General features: G+C 37.7%; 1 protein-coding gene across 1 annotated transcript in view; it reads right to left on the bottom strand.

Annotated features, from left to right (window-relative positions):
* ralgps1 (Ral GEF with PH domain and SH3 binding motif 1) overlaps nt 1–16,820 on the bottom strand; it is a 147,933-nt gene that overhangs the window by 88,276 nt on the left and 42,837 nt on the right. The window contains exon 9 of the mRNA XM_051117997.1: nt 4,446–4,572. Within this exon, the coding sequence (XP_050973954.1) occupies nt 4,446–4,572 (127 nt within the window). The remainder of the gene's footprint in view (nt 1–4,445; nt 4,573–16,820) is intronic.

The raw sequence follows: 16,820 nt of genomic DNA, 5'->3' as shown, positions 1-16,820 counted from the left end.
CCTCTATATACATTTCTGCAAAACTGAAAAGAAGTACCTATATGTAAAAATGACTGCAGTTTCCAGTTGAAATGAACAATAGATGCAGTAAAACTCTCACAACTTGTACTTGTATCCTTTTCACACAAAGTATGATTTACACACAGGGTTTTGATTAAAAAAGCCTAATTTTCACACAATCACGTGATACAGCATTGCACTTGAGTGATGAAGAGCTCCGGTACGAACCCTGTGAAACTACGGTTTGACAAAACAGCTCAAATCCGTTAATTTAACGTTAAAGGACAAGTCCACTTCCAAAACAAAGATTCACATATAATGTACTCACCTCCTTGTCATCCAAGATTTTCATGTCTTTTTTTCTTCAGTCGTAAAGAAATTATGTTTTTGAGGAAAACATTTCAGCATTTTTCTCCATATGATAGACTGATATGGTGCCCCAATTTTGAACTTCCAAAATGCAGTTTAAATGCGGCTTCAAACGATCACAATCCAAGCCAAGAAAGAAGGGTTTTATCTAGCGAAACGATTGGTTATTTTCATAAAATTAATACAATTGATATACTTTTTTTTTTAATATACTCTTTGCATGTTCACTTTGCAAAGACTGGGTCTGTAATTCTGCAGCGATGTAGGATGATTTTTTGTTTTTCGACATACCCTAACTGTCTTGAGCCAGAAGACACAGAGTTCATTAAGAGCAAGGCAAGACGAGCGTTTGAGATTAAAAAGTATTTAAATTGCATTTTTTAAATTAAAATAAATGATCGTTTCGCTAGATAAGACCCTTCTTTCACAGCTAGGATTGTTTACGATGTCATTTGAGATCGTCTGAAGCTGCATTTAAACTGCATTTTGGAAGTTCAAATCGGGGCACCATATCAGTCCATTATATGGAGAAAAACCCTGAAATGTTTCCCTCAAAAAAAAAAAATTCTTCACGACTGAAGAAAGAAAGACATGAACATCTTGGATGACAAGGGGGTGAGTACATCATATGTGAATCTTTGTTTTGGAAGTGGACTTCTCCTTTAATATAGCAAACAAATGCATTTTTATGTCAGTTTTACATTTGTTAACACTATTGGTTAGGTGTAGGGTTGGGTTTGGTGTAGGAGATATTTCCAACATGGTAGCGCATTAACCTTTAGCGACACTCGCTGGATATTTGAATTCTGAACAGCCGCAATATGTACCTCACGAACTGTAATAAAAATGCAGCAAGGTAATAAAAACATGTCACAACTGCATATTCAGTGTGTGTTGCAGCGTCACTCTCAGGACATTTCACTTTGAAACTGTCGCGAAAAGTGCAGTAAGGTACGTAATTACAGTGCTGCAGAAATGTATGTGAAGGTACATATTTCCAGTGAGCTTGGGTTGAATTTATTCAAAAATGCTACATAAGACTGAAATGACAAATTCACTCTTTGACTAGGTAAAGAAATGTTTTCTAGATATAAATATAACAGGCTCCAAAGAGCATATGTGGCTTGTTGAATCATACTAATTTTAAAATGTCCTGTCTATGGTTGGAAATCTAAAAGGCCAAAGTAATTTGGGATTTAAACTCACCCTCATGTTGTTCCAAACCCGTGAGACCTTTATTTACCTTCATTAGGATATTTTTAATGAAATTCCTGTAGCTTTATAAAATTAAGGTTGAACCACTGAAGGTGTATGAAGGTCTTACAGATTTGGAACAACAGGAGGGTGAGTAATTAATGACAGAATTTTAATTTTTGGGTGAACTATCCCTTTAAAACCAGAAATCAGAATTTGAACATTGATAAAAATAAAATAATAATTAGCCATTTTATTTCCAGGTCATTAGATCTGACACAATTATATTTATTCTAATGAATTAAGATCACATTTGCAAAAAAGTCCATTGTCTACGGTCAATCATTTAGTGATGCATAAAGCACAGCTTGTTACACTTTAAAACCAGCCAGTTTTTTATATAATTGAAATTACTGCATTATTTGCAGAACAATGCTAAATTTGACCACACCTTTAAAATAAAAAGCTGTACAGATAAATGGAAAACATACTGGTTTGGGCAATTTTTTTTTTATCCAAAGTAGTTCTCACAGATAAAAAAATTTCCTGATAATTTACTCACCCCCCATGTCATCCAAGATGTTTCTGAGGAAAACATTCCAGAATTTTTTTCCATATAGTGGACCTCAATAGCGGCCAACAGGTTGAAGGTCCAAATTGCAGTTTCAATGCAGCTTCAAAGGGCTCTACACAATCCCCGCCAAGAAAAAAAGGGTCTTATTTAGCGAAACAATAGGTCATATGCATGTCGCAGAGCTAGTGCAAGATGAGCATTTGTGGTTAAAAAGCATATATATTTTTAACTTTTTTATAAAATGGCCAATCGTTTCACTAGATAAGACCCTTATTCCTTGGCTGCGAGTGTGCAGAGACCTTTGAAGCTGTACTGAAACGGGACCTTCAACCCATTGATCCAAAAACACTTGAATGTTTTCCTAAAAAACCTTAATTTCTTTTCGACTGAAGAAAGACAGACATGAACATCCTGGATGACATGGGGGAGTAAATTAACAGGAATTTTTCTTTTCTGGAAGTAGGCTAATCCTTTAAGCTTCATTGAGGCTAATGTTTTCCGTTGTTAGGGAAGCAAGTAAATTATGGCTTTATTACTTCAGAAACACTATCATGATTATTTTTTTCACCTGAAAAAATTAACTTCCCATAAGCTTCTCCAAGTGTAAAACAGTATCCAGCTTTTCAAGGGTTCTTTTTGTACAAACTGAAGGTATCAATCATTTTTTTGTAGTAAACCAATAACACAAGTTCCACTAAATAGATCAAAAAGCATTAAAAGAGTGTTTGACAAAAACCCCAAACCCTTTCATTTCCTTTTTCCTTTGCCCCAATGGGAAATGGAAAGGGCCACTGGAGAAGCACAGTGGAAACTGACAGATTTGAAGTGACAGCCCGCACAACCTCGGCCACGTCAGACAGTCTTTCCGTCCCTGCGGTTTCAACTGCCTGCTGCTCAGAAACAGGAATAAAACTAAACCACAAAGTACCGGCACCAGGTACAGCGGTTTCTGCTGAGTGACGTCTGAGAAAGCCCTCTGTTGAGTGGGACCCAAGTGGAAGCAGACACTCAGCGTGGATTGCGTAAAGGACATTTGGTTAACGAGAAAGATGTGTGCAGCTGAGAAAAGCGAGAAGTCATGCAACAGCTCTATCCCCATGTTTACCTTCTTCGAAATGACAGTGATTGTCTGTTTGTGCATTTCAGACCTCTAGACAGAAACCAGCCTGCAAGTTACAGACTAAGAGACAATTTGAGTTACAGCCATCTGAAGTTATTCCTGACTGGCCTTTTAGTTATTCGCATACCACAATGACACAGGCGCACCTGGAAAATTCTGTGACCATGAGCTTGGGACTCAAGCATGTGGCAGTGACTTACTGAACAGTCCGTTATGCTGCAAAATCAAACATCCACATCTTATAAAATGCGTCTCGTAAAATACAAGACAGTCAAACATCCTCCTAAACGCAAAGCCTCCAGTTCCATTTCGGATCAAGTCGGGCTTTCGCCTAACAGCTGGATTAGTAATTCGGACCTTGTTGCCGATGGATAAGATGGAAGGGCGTAATTGAGTGAAGGATCTAGATTCTGTTCCCCGTGAAAGCGACAATCCTGAGGGAGTCATCCATTTCAAGTGCTGTCAGTGCCTTCACACAAGACTGATGTGTGTGTTACTAATCGCTCATGGGCTTCTGCAACATCCAACGAGAGTCTCTGACAGACCTCTACTCATAAGAGAGAAAAAGGGGCTACCGATTTGGAAACAAGTGCTATAATATGATTTCATTGTATTTTCCATCTATACACCCTGTCTAAATCCACTGAAGTGGATAGAGAAAGTTAAAAAAGGCTTTTCAGTTCATGCATTGCGTCATATCAGAATATTTGAGCATAAGGAGAAATCCTAAAAACCCCTGAAGTGATTTGACGAATGCAATTTTCTTTTCTAAATCAGGATATAGAACATTTGTCAATCATTACTGAACCAGAATGGTATGCTGAAACGCCCTCTGCTGTTCACCATATAAATTGCATTTGAGACAAGGCTAAAAAAAAAAATATAATGAGGTGTTCACAGCCTATTTAAAATGAACCATATCAAGAAAAAAAGTAGAAGCCATTATACTGAAGCAGTTGGTTGAGTCAGTATCACAAAGCTGGGTAAGTCCAGTGGCCCATGACCCATTCTTCTGCATCTTCAGGTTTAGTTACAGCCTTATTAATAACAAACTTTCATTAAAAACAGTTGCCAATGCCAGTAAACCGCCCAGGACATTTCCGGTTGGATGTTGTCATGATATGAGGTGATGGAGTCCACAAAATGGCATTGACACATGTACAAATGAGGTCTTTTACTGTCACTCACCTAGGTAGGGGATGCAGGGGGCCATTTTGAGGGACCTGATGTACTCTCTCATGCGGTTGTAATTCTCTTCCTTTGACGTCAGAAAGTCAAGCTTTTCAAAGGTGGCCTTGTCCTTTCGACTGATCAGCTGTTTAGTACAGAAAGCACATAAGAAATGAAGTTTATTCACTCAGTAAAATAAGAACAGCTAATGGATGTCTAAAATCTAAAATATCTAAATCAGAGGTATTCAAAGTGTAAATATCAGGATGGGAACAAGAAGAAAAATCTGAATATATACAATTTAACATTTACAATATATACAATTGAAAACAATCGTTTTAAAGACAAAATTATTATTTTTATTATGTACACTGCCCTCCAGAGGTTCGGAAAAACTTATGTCAAAGTGTGTTTTGGACAATATCAGCATAAATCCTTATCATTTTTTGGTGCAAATGCATTAAAGTAACTTGACATTATCATTGAAGACCAGCAATAATAATTTTCATTTTGATTACATTATAATGGCAATATATACATGTCAAAGTCAGACATGCCCCTTTGCCAGCTGTGATGCCTGGTTACTGGTTTAAACTTGGCCCAGGTTTTTAAAAGATTTTTGGGTCAGCACACCTTAATACCTTCAACAACTAATTGCCAATCATGTTTAAAAAAGAATGAATTTAGGCCCAGATTATCCAGAGCTGTAATAGCGGCTAATGGTGGATATTTTGAGGAATCGAAAATGGAAGGTTTTTTTTTTATGTATAAACTGTTTATGTAATAAAATATGTTTTCGTAGTTTGTGTTGTCCCTTATCAGTGCAAAATTAAAAAGGATTCATGCCAATATTGTCCAAAACCCCACTTTTCTAGGGTATTTCCAAACTTTTGGAGGGCAGTGTATAAATTTAAGTAAAAACAAAAATATGAATACATCCAATTTAAAATTTTATTTAAAGATACCAAAAATTATCATCATCATGAAATATGAATCACTTCTGAATCACAAGCCTGCAATTCGATTCAATTTCCGATTTGATCCAATTCAATTCGATATCGATTATTTTGGATATACAGTTGAGGTCAAAAGTTTACATATACCTTGTAGAATCTGCAAAATGTTAATTATTTTACCAAAATAAGAGGAATCATGCAAAATGCATGTTATTTTTTTTTTTATTTAGTACTGACCTCAACATATTTCACATAAAAGATGTTTACATATAGTCCACAAGAGAAAATAAAAATGACCCTGTTCAAAAGTTTACACACACTTGATTCTAATACTGTGTTGTTACCTGAATGATCCACAGCTGTGATTTTTATTTTTATTTTTTGTTTTGTTTAGTGATAGTTGTTCATGAGTCCCTTGTTTATCCTGAACAGTTATACCACCCGCTGTTCTTCAGAAAAATCCTTCAGGTCCCACAAATTCTTTGGTTTTTCAGCATTTTTGTGTATTTGAACCCTTTCCAACAATTGTCCTTTTCACACTGAGGACCACTGAGGGACTCACATGCAACTATTATGGGAGGTTCAAATGCTCACTGATGCTCCAGAAGGAAACACGACGCATTAAGAGATGGGGGTGAAAACTTTTTGAATTTGAAGATCAGGATAAATTTAATTTATTTTGTCTTCTGGGAAACATGTAAGTATCTTCTGTAGCTTCTGAAGTGCAGTACTAAATAAAAAAAAAATATATGATATTTAGGCAAAATAAGAAAAATTCACACATTTTCCTTTTGTTCAAAAGTTTACACCCCTGGCTCTTAATCCATCATTTTTCCAGCTGAATAAAGAGTTTATGGGCATCAAATACACTTTGTCTTTTTTGTTTCAATACTGAAATAAAATGGACCGAATTTGTTTTATACCAAAAGTGACAAAGCACAAAGCTTATGGGAAGTGTGCTACAATGTTCCATTTATTAACTGAAAACAGGCTAGACTAATCGATTCTGGGGATTCAAGAACTGATATCGTTTCATAAAAATGAGAATCGTTTTTTCCACCCAGTCCTAATAAAAACTGTATTCAAAGACATAACTATATTTGGAAAACTTGCAGTTATATTTTTGAATACATTCAAAATTTTAAATATTAATGTTTTTGCTTTCACTTGGTGAATTTATCATAATAAAAAAATATTTTTCATCTCAGCTCTGCCTCTGTTAATTCATTATACGGCAGCAAAGTCAGTAACATACTGCCTCTGGAAAATAAACACAGTTACTCCCAGTTGGGTACTAACTTTAGTAGAGGGGACTTGAGGCGGCGCCGTTTTGTAAATTTTGTCAGAGGGGAGCCCCACTAAGGCTTCTGATCTAAATAAAGCTGTCTGCAAATATGATAAATATGAAAAATAAGACACAACCCATTGGGAGACTAATGAAATTGTGTTAAAGGATAAGTTCCCAGAACTCAGCGTCTGAACTCCAGGCACTGGGTATATTCCTAATTTATGGAAAGCGCATGATCACAATAAACAGGCTCATGCCTTTATGAGTGGCATAATTTCACCCAAAGCTTCTTTACAGCACATGTGCTGTTGAATCTGTGGGGATGACCATGTGCAAAACCCCTGTTAGGATTAACAAAAAGCTCATTAACTGAAGAATGCCATCTCCCATGGCTTTATCACATCAAGAAGTGCATTTCCACAAAGTGCTTCAACATGCTCCTCTAGTGTTAGACAGATACACATATTCAGTCAGTTCACTCTTTCCAATGTTTGGCCAGAGAGGAGGTTTTGTCCAACAATGGAAGCAACAGTTTGTGAAACCACACTGTTGGCAGATGACTTTCTACCAGTTTCCAGAGAAATTTCATTGTTCATACTGTGTTTAACTCTGTTTCTAAAATGCCCTCTGTCTCTTCTAGCATAGATTTCTTGAGTGAACTATTCAAAACAAAACAAAAAATATGAAACAAAAGTAGGGCGAGGTAATAATGTAGTAAATGCGTTTTCATTTCTGGGTGAACTATTTGCTTAAAAAATGAAAACAATAAATAAATAAAGACAATGCCCCCGTCACACTGCAAAACAATTAAAGTTTCTTGATGCTAAGAACACTAAAACAATCAGGCCAGAGTCCTGATCTAAACCTAACTGAGAATCTCTGGAAAAACCTTAGTGACAAAGTCATGGCTAAGAAACCCACCCACAGTTACTGAACTATGGAAGAGAGTGGAAGAAGCATGGACCAAGATCACCCCAGCACATTCTGAGAAACTATTGATGTCCTGCAGCCACAGATGTGCTAAAGTCATTCAAAGCAAGGGCCTCTACACTTCCTACTAATTTCTGACCGCTGTAACCCTCTAAAATTTTAGTTGTAATTTTCTTTTATATTACAGTTGTTACTGTAATGTACTCACACTAGGCGTGTTTGACCCCCAAAGCCTGGTTCGTTTACCCCTGGCCAGTGTTGGGCGCGGTACGCAATGTAGTGTGAATAATATTTTGTGTGCGCTACTGTCATCATTATGACTGCAAACATATTAATGTCAGCTGCCTCCGTAATAATTCTCTGATACATACAAGGGAAAATCAATGCACGGCATGAATGATAAATTATTAGGCAGACTATTAGTGAAAGTGGTTTTCTCCGTTATTTCATACATGACGTAAATGTGCTCTGGCCCGGAAAGTTTCGTGCAAGTGTGAGTGCAGGCCAGTGGGGGGGAGGTATTGCGCTCCCGCTTGGTTCAAGGCAACTGTGCCTAGTGTGAGTACATCCTAATTTGGATCACTGCCCTGCTGGAAAAAAACAGCTAAAACCAGCCTAAGCTGGTTGGCTGGTCTTAGCTGGTTTAAGCTGGAAGTAGCTGGTTTTAGCTGGTCTCCCAGTCTGAGCAGTTAAGGAAGTGGCCAAAACCCCTCTAAAACCAGTCTGCTGACCAACTAAAACAAACCAACTTTCGACCTCAACTGTACATGGACAGTACATGCCAAATTGGAAAAGAAGGAAAAGAAATCTTTAAAAGAAAAAATAAATTATATATATATATATATATATATATATATATATATATTTCTACTATCATTTTTCTAGCCGAATAAAGAGTTTATGGTCACCAAATATGTTTTTATTCCCAAGGCAACTTAAATGTGACGTTACATGACATTATTGATGTCTTGTCTGTGGTTTAAATACTGATTGAGCGATTACATAAGACAGGATACGTATTTCAATAAGCTCAAAACTTTTTTTTTTGACATACCTTCAGATGTTCATGTTTATTTCATGCCGAAACTGCTATTAAAGCGTAGGACACGATCAGTTCATGTGCGCTTTGCAATGCTGCTTCTCTTGCAGCTTAGGCTGGTTTTAGCTGTTTTTTTTTTTTTTTAGCAGGGAACCAACTAAAATCAGCTTGACCACCCTAGCTAGGCTTGGAGACCAGCTAAAACCAGCTACTTCCACTAGAAAACGATCCTTGTCTACACTAGCGTTTTCACTGTTTCAGACACGATCTCTGTCTACACTACATGACTGAAAATGCATGTCACATGACCATTCTTGCAGGTACAACTATAGATATGTACAGGTAGATTCCCAATTATTAAGATGGCAGACGTGTCTATATGCTTAGACATATGGGGCTTCTACCTTTACATATCTATGGGTACAGCAATGAGCATGATGTTATTGTTTACACGGTCGTCAAGGATACACAGAGCGAATGTGGGCAGCCACGTCATCGATTTCAAAAGTCTCCGTTTTGGTCCATTTACACTGAAATGCAACTCAGGAGTTTTCAAACTAAAACAGGGTCTGCAATGTTTTTAAAATCTCTGTTTTGCATAAAACTGAAGCTCTGCACCTGGCCAAGTGATGGTCCTTTGGATCTCTGGCAAGCCATTCTTTGTAATCTTTGGTGAGCCAAATATCTTGAAACTTGCATTTTCCAGGCATCACATTTTAGCGGTTACAGCCTATTTGTGCAATGTTTCATGGTGTGTCTGTGAAACATTGAGTGAACATGCTGAACATCAAGGCAACGTACAACACAAAGTACCTCAAGCGGGAAACACTTAACGTAATGTGTAAATGCCTGTAACTAATGTAGGGTGACCATATTTTAGTTTGAAAAAAGAGGACAGTGAGGACCGGATGCGTGGGTGTGGGGGGTATTTGAGGGGGGTTAAATAGCCCTAAAGTAGCGTAATGACCATATCCCATATCAAAACTCAAAATATTTCATTTCCATACCTAAAATGTATATTTTACAGTCACCCCTGTGCAGAGTGATCATAAAAAAACACAGCTAAACCATTGGCCATCACAAAACTTAAATGAGAAGTCCACTTCCAGAACAACAATTTACAAATAATTTACTCACCCCCTTGTCATCCAAGATGTTCATGTCTTTCTTTCTTCAGTAATAAAGAAATTATGTTTTTTGAGGAAAACATTTCAGCATTTTTCTCCATATAATGGACTGCTATGGTGCCCTGATTTTGAACTTCCAAAACGCAGTTTAAATGCGGCTTCAATCGATCCCAAATGCGGTTGTAAATGATCCCAGGCGAGAAAGAAGGGTCTTATCTAGTGTAACGATCTGTTATTTTTTAAAAAAAAAAGAATACAATATACAGTGGGTACGGAAAGTATTCAGACCCCCTTAAATTTTTCACTCTTTGTTATATTGCAGCCATTTGCTAAAATCATTTAAGTTCATTTTTTTCCTGATTAATGTACACACAGCACCCCATATTGACAGAAAAACACAGAATTGTTGACATTTTTGCAGATTTATTAAAAAAGAAAAACTGAAATATCACATGGTCCTAAGTATTCAGACCCTTTGCTGTGACACTCATATATTCAACTCAGGTGCTGTCCATTTCTTCTGATCATCCTTGAGATGGTTCTACACCTTCATTTGAGTCCAGCTGTGTTTGATTATACTGATTGGACTTGATTAGGAAAGCCACACACCTGTCTATATAAGACCTTACAGCTCACAGTGCTTGTCAGAGCAAATGGGAATCATGAGGTCAAAGGAACTGCCTGAAGAGCTCAGAGACAGAATTGTGGCAAGGCACAGATCTGGCCAAGGTTACAGAAAAATTTCTGCTGCACTTAAGGTTCCTAAGAGCACAGTGGCCTCCATAATCCTTAAATGGAAGACGTTTGGGACGACCAGAACCCTTCCTAGAGCTGGCCGTCCGGCCAAACTGAGCTATCGGGGGAGAAGAGCCTTGGTGAGAGAGGTAAAGAAGAACCCAAAGATCACTGTGGCTGAGCTCCAGAGATGCAGTCGGGAGATGGGAGAAAGTTGTAGAAAGTCAACCATCACTGCAGCCCTCCACCAGTCGGGGCTTTATGGCAGAGTGGCCCGACGGAAGCCTCTCCTCAGTGCAAGACACATGAAAGCCCGCATGGAGTTTGCTAAAAAACACCTGAAGGACTCCAAGATGGTGAGAAATAAGATTCTCTGGTCTGATGAGACCAAGATAGAACTTTTTGGCCTTAATTCTAAGCGGTATGTGTGGAGAAAACCAGGCACTGCTCATCACCTGTCCAATACAGTCCCAACAGTGAAGCATGGTGGTGGCAGCATCATGCTGTTGGGGTGTTTTTCAGCTTCAGGGACAGGACGACTGGTTGCAATCGAGGGAAAGATGAATGCGGCCAAGTACAGGGATATCCTGGATGAAAACCTTCTCCAGAGTGCGCAGGACCTCAGACTGGGCCGAAGGTTTACCTTCCAACAAGACAATGACCCTAAGCACACAGCTAAAATAACGAAGGAGTGGCTTCACAACAACTCTGTGACTGTTCTTGAATGGCCCAGCCAGAGCCCTGACTTAAACCCAATTGAGCATCTCTGGAGAGACCTAAAAATGGCTGTCCACCAACGTTTACTATCCAACCTGACAGAACTGGAGAGGATCTGCAAGGAGGAATGGCAGAGGATCCCCAAATCCAGGTATGAAAAATTTGTTGCATCTTTCCCAAAAAGACTCATGGCTGTATTAGATCAAAGGGTGCTTCTACTAAATACTGAGCAAAGGGTCTGAATACTTAGGACCATGTGATATTTCAGTTTTTCTTTTTTAATAAATCTGCAAAAATGTCAACAATTCTGTGTTTTTCTGTCAATATGCGGTGCTGTATGTGCATTAACGAGGAAAAAAATGAACTTAAATGATTTTAGCAAATGGCTGCAATATAACAAAGAGTAAAAAATTTAAGGGGGTCTGAATACTTTCCGTACCCACTGTATACTTTTTAATGCCAAACGCGCGTCTTGTCTTACTCTGCCTGGACTGTTTTTTTCTGGTTCGTGACAGTTAGGGTATGTCGAAAAACTCCCATCTCATGTTCTCCCTCAACTTGTTTTTGAAGTTTTTGAGGATGTTTTTGAAATGATTTTTGAAGTTGAGGGAGAAAATACGATTGGAGTTTTTCGACATACCCCAACTGTCTTGAGTCAGAATACACAGAGTTCATGGACAGAAAGAGAAGACGAGCATTTGAGATTAAAAAGTATTAAAATTGTATTTTTTAAATGAAAATAACCAATCGTTATGCTAGATAAGACCCTTCTTCCTCAGGATCATTTACAACCGCATTTGGGATCGTCGGAAGCCGCATTTAAACTGCCTTTTGGAAGTTCAAAATTGGGACACCATACCAGTTCATTATATGGAGAAAAATGCAGAAATGTTTTGCTCAAAAAACATAATTTCGACTGAAGAAAGAAAGACATGAATATCTTGGATGACAAGGGGGTGAGTACATTATATGTGAATCTTTGTTTTGCATCTTGCACAGTTTTATATCAGTGTTTCAATACAAGCATTTCAGTCAAATGTAATTTATGCAATATTTCAAACATTTAACTCATGGGAGAAAATCAACCCTTCACAACAGTTTAAAATCAGCCCAATTCCATGCAAAAAATGCATATTTGGCAACCCTGCATCCACCACAAGCTGCAGGAATCAAGACAAGAGTAAGGATAGATGACTGACAAATCATGCTGGAGGATTTGCTGCTCAGCAGATAATGTGCTCATATCTGGTCTTGTAAGACGTGCTCCCTACGCTATACAGTGCGTGTGATCATGAAATTGAAAGTGAAAGTGAACAGCTGCTCATTCAGAAGAGATTTAAATACTGTGTATACGATAGCAGCTCCCTGATGCGCGAAAATTATGTTCAATATTAGAATGATTGCGTGAGCAGGTGGTAATGGCCCTAAATTCAGAGGGAGCAGGATCAAGAAAACAGTCCTGCCTAGACCTTTAATACAAAAACACACACAATGAATGGTGACTGTAGAAAGCAAAAGCCAAATCCCGGACATTTTGGGTGATTTAGAAATCCCTGCCGGACACATTTTTTTTAGGTCCAAAAAGAGGACACGTCCAGGAAAAAGAGGACGTATGGTCACCCTAACTAATGTAAATCAAGCAAGCTAGTATGAGGAAGGAAATAATAGGGAATGTTTTTATGGAGTGAATTTTGTGCCAATATTAATCAAACAAATCCAGCGTTTTGCAAATAAACACAATCTGCTTTGCAAAAAAACATGACTTACAAACAAACGCAAAGTGATTCGCAAATGCAAAACACTATTTGAGAGGAAATGCAGTGGGATGGAGAAATATATATATTGTGTGTTACAACTGTGAAACTCAGTTGCCTTTTTATGAGAAAACTTGGCTAGATTTTCTCACAAATGCGTGCAGGGAGATTTTCTCACAAATGCAACTGAGCAACTCCTTTTTTCAAAAAAAAACAGCAGATGGCGCTGTCTGTCAACACCTGTTCACCTTTTCAGGGAACACAGCAGACCAACATGAGTGGGGAACAGGCGAGTATCTGTCTTACTATGTCTATAATTAACCATTTAGATGGTTTGACAAAGCGACCCTGTACTACAATGTCAGTGAAATTCGCAGTAAGTGCTGTAAAGTTGTTAACATGATTGATTAGGTCAAAAATCAGTAGAGACATGGCTAAACATTTAACTATGCAGTCTTTCCCTACAACAACGGATCCATTCTCTGTATCCTCTGTTGGATCATGGGACATAGAATATATACATATTTTGATACAATTGTTCAACATTCAAAACAACGCAAGGGTACAATAACAATATATCACGTCACATATTGTAATACTAAAATGCAAATGTATTATGGGGAGCGACAATATTGGTACCAATAATGAAAGCTTAGACAATTTAATTTAGTATCAGATATGGTAATGTTACCCAAGAGGTAATTCATTATTAATAAAAAAAACAAATCACATTATTTAGTACAATATCTAAAACGTTTTAAATGTTGTAACACTATGCAATCATTTGTGTCTAAAATAATTATGTATTTTTTAGCTACGCAAAATGATGAATATTTCTCTTCTGGAGTCACTCTTGTCCTGTGAATTGGGGAGAAGGATCAAATTCACGCTGATATAATACTAAGTTGAAAACCGGGGTTGAAGACCATGTCAGCGTGTTTTGTCACGCTTTCCTGATGACCACGAAAAAAACTAAAACTACAGATACGAGCATGCCATCGTTAGAAACTACAAAGGATCTACTTTCATTTGCATGTAGTCATAATAACAACAAAACAATGTGCTTTTGTAAAATAAATAAAACAAACAGGCTGCTTGAAATGTCCACTTTTAAATAAACCAATTCATGATAGTTATTATACCCCTACGTTGTTTTGAATGTTGAACAAGTGCATCAACATATGTATATATTCTATATCCTGCGATCCAACAGAGGATGAGGAGTACGGAGAATGGATCAGTTTTTATAGGGAAAGACTGCATAGTTAAATGTTTAGCCATGACACTGATTTTTGTACTAATCAATCATGTTAACAACTTTACAGCTCTTATTGTGAATTTCACTGACATTGTAGTATAGGGTTGTTTTATGAAAACATCTAAATAGTAGGGATGGGACAAAAAATCGATTCACCTAACTATTGCGATTTTTTTATTTACGATTTTAAAATCGATTTTTTTACACCAGAATCGATATTAATTCATATTAAATACATTGCTTTATTTTAGCACTTACTTATAAACGAGGCGGACGAAAGTTACGTCTTTTATTTCAGCAGAGGGCGATGTGTTGTATCGGTTACATGATGTCACATCTCTTACTAGCAAACACGAAAAACTGAAAATGGCGGAAGGAAAGACAGCAAGAGATATACAGCCGGCACCATCACACTTTAAATCCAAAGTGTGGAAACACTTTGGATTTCACAAATTACCAGGGAATGAACAGCTAGACATGCCTAAAGCAGTGTGCAAACTCTGTCGAATACTGGTAACCTACTGTGGTAATACAACTAACATGAGCGCGCATCTTGCTTGACATCATCCAGGGTTAAACGCCAAGCAACCTGAGAAAGCAGAAGCATCTGCAAGCCAACGAACTCTAAATGAGACATTGTATAAGTTAGTGGCTGTTTGTTTATGCTGAAATATTTAGTTTGTTATAAACTGAAATAAAACAGGAAAAATGCTAAAATGTTTTTTTTATTGTGTATATATTGTGTACTATTCACATTTTTCCATATGGTCTAGAGAGAAAAAAACAAAATCACAACACATTACAATATCGAATCGCAATACTTGTAGAATCAGAATTCTTAAAAAAAAAAATCGCAATACATATCGTATCGGCTCCCAAGTATCGGAATCGTATCGAATCGGGAGGTAGGTGTATCGTCCCATCCCTACTAAATAGTTAATTATAGACATAGTAAGACAGAAACTCACTTGTTCCCCATTCATGTTGGTCTGCTGTATTCCCTGAAAAGGTAAACAGGTGTTTTGGGTCTCTGGAGACTAGCGTAAATTGACCGTCAGCGCCATCTGCTGGTTTTGGGAATGGAAAATGCTCAATTGCATTTGTGAGAAAATCTGCCTGAACACATTTGTGAGAAAATCAAGCCAAGTTTTCTCATAAAAAGGCAAATGAGTCTCACAGTTGTAACACACAATACATATATTTGTCCATATCTCTGCATTTTCTCTCAGATAGAGTTTTGTATTTGCAAATCACTTCGTGTTTGATTGAAAGTCGAGCTTTTGTTTGCAAAGCAGACTGTGTTTATTTGCAAAACACTGGATTTGTTTGATGAATACTGGCACAAAATTCACTCCATAATTTTTTCCAGAACGCATCTTGCACAAAATAAATTGAAGCATTTCCAAGAACCTATATCTATGTATGCTTATTTTCAAAAACTTTCCAGGGCCTTAAAAAAAATTCAGATTCCCAAACTTTCAAGGATTTCAAGAACCCGTGGGAACCCTGAAACAAAAACACACTAGTGTAAACAGAGCCTGATTTAAATGTCATGCATCTGAAAGTCTGTAGTAATTAGACCATATTAGTCATTTACCAGACACGTTACTCCAGTGAGCCTGGTTCTTAGATTTAGATGTACATTTATGTTACAACAGCTTTATACTCAGTCAATAGTAAGGGAGTGAAAAGCTGACTTGACAGGAAACTAGCTCTCGTTCATCATTTCGATGTTGGCCTAAAATGAACCAGAAGAATTTAATGAACCACGACTTGGATTTTTCTCCTTTGGACTTGCAACAGAGAAAGAGAAAAGTGATTTTTCCCTTTTTATTCAACAAAGGAAGTGGTAAAAACTGCAGTTGATTTTAAACGGAGCTGAGATAATCCATGGCAGGGAAGTTAGATCCCAACACCATCAATCAGAGAGCCTGGTGTGGAAAAGACAATATTATGACAAAGATTTGAAGAAGTGCTATAAGCTAAGGAGACTGCTTATGATATTTTAAGGAAAAACTAATTACAAAGCAATTACAAATGACGAACAGGATAAATTCCAACTTCATCAACATGTTTCAGTGAATGTGATTTCCATGTGTGCTTGTGTGTACCATCTCAGCACCAAGACTAGTCATTTTCTGCCTGATTTAGAGCAATCAAATGTCAAAACAAAAGCTTTTTCTCTTTTGATCTCCTTTATCAAGCTTCCATCACCTGCCACCACGACCACAGCAGCAGCCGGCCTCCTTCCTCGAGTACAGGGACTTGAGCGGCTGCCACAGTGGCATTACTCATTCCCGTGGACACATACACAGTGCTAAACAATCCCTGTGAGGGCGATAAAAGTGAGGGGATTCCTTCAACCACTAACATCTTTGTTTTATTGTGCAGAAACACATGGCTGACTTTGATTATAGCACAGTTCATGGAGGTCAGGCTTGTGCTCTGTAGCCGTTCCAGGTAGCAGTTAAAGCCTCAATACATCGGCAGCTGTAATGACGGAGCGGCACTGAGCGCAGGGACCTATTCAGAACATCTTTACACTTAGACTGAATTTGATGGGGATGAGCTTCTTAGCTATAGGTGCAA

Source organism: Labeo rohita, chromosome 8 (assembly GCF_022985175.1).
Source record: "Labeo rohita strain BAU-BD-2019 chromosome 8, IGBB_LRoh.1.0, whole genome shotgun sequence".
Taxonomy (NCBI): Eukaryota; Metazoa; Chordata; class Actinopteri; order Cypriniformes; family Cyprinidae; genus Labeo; species Labeo rohita.
Note: the sequence above shows the minus strand (reverse complement) of the source record. Positions and strands in the feature narration are given on the sequence as shown.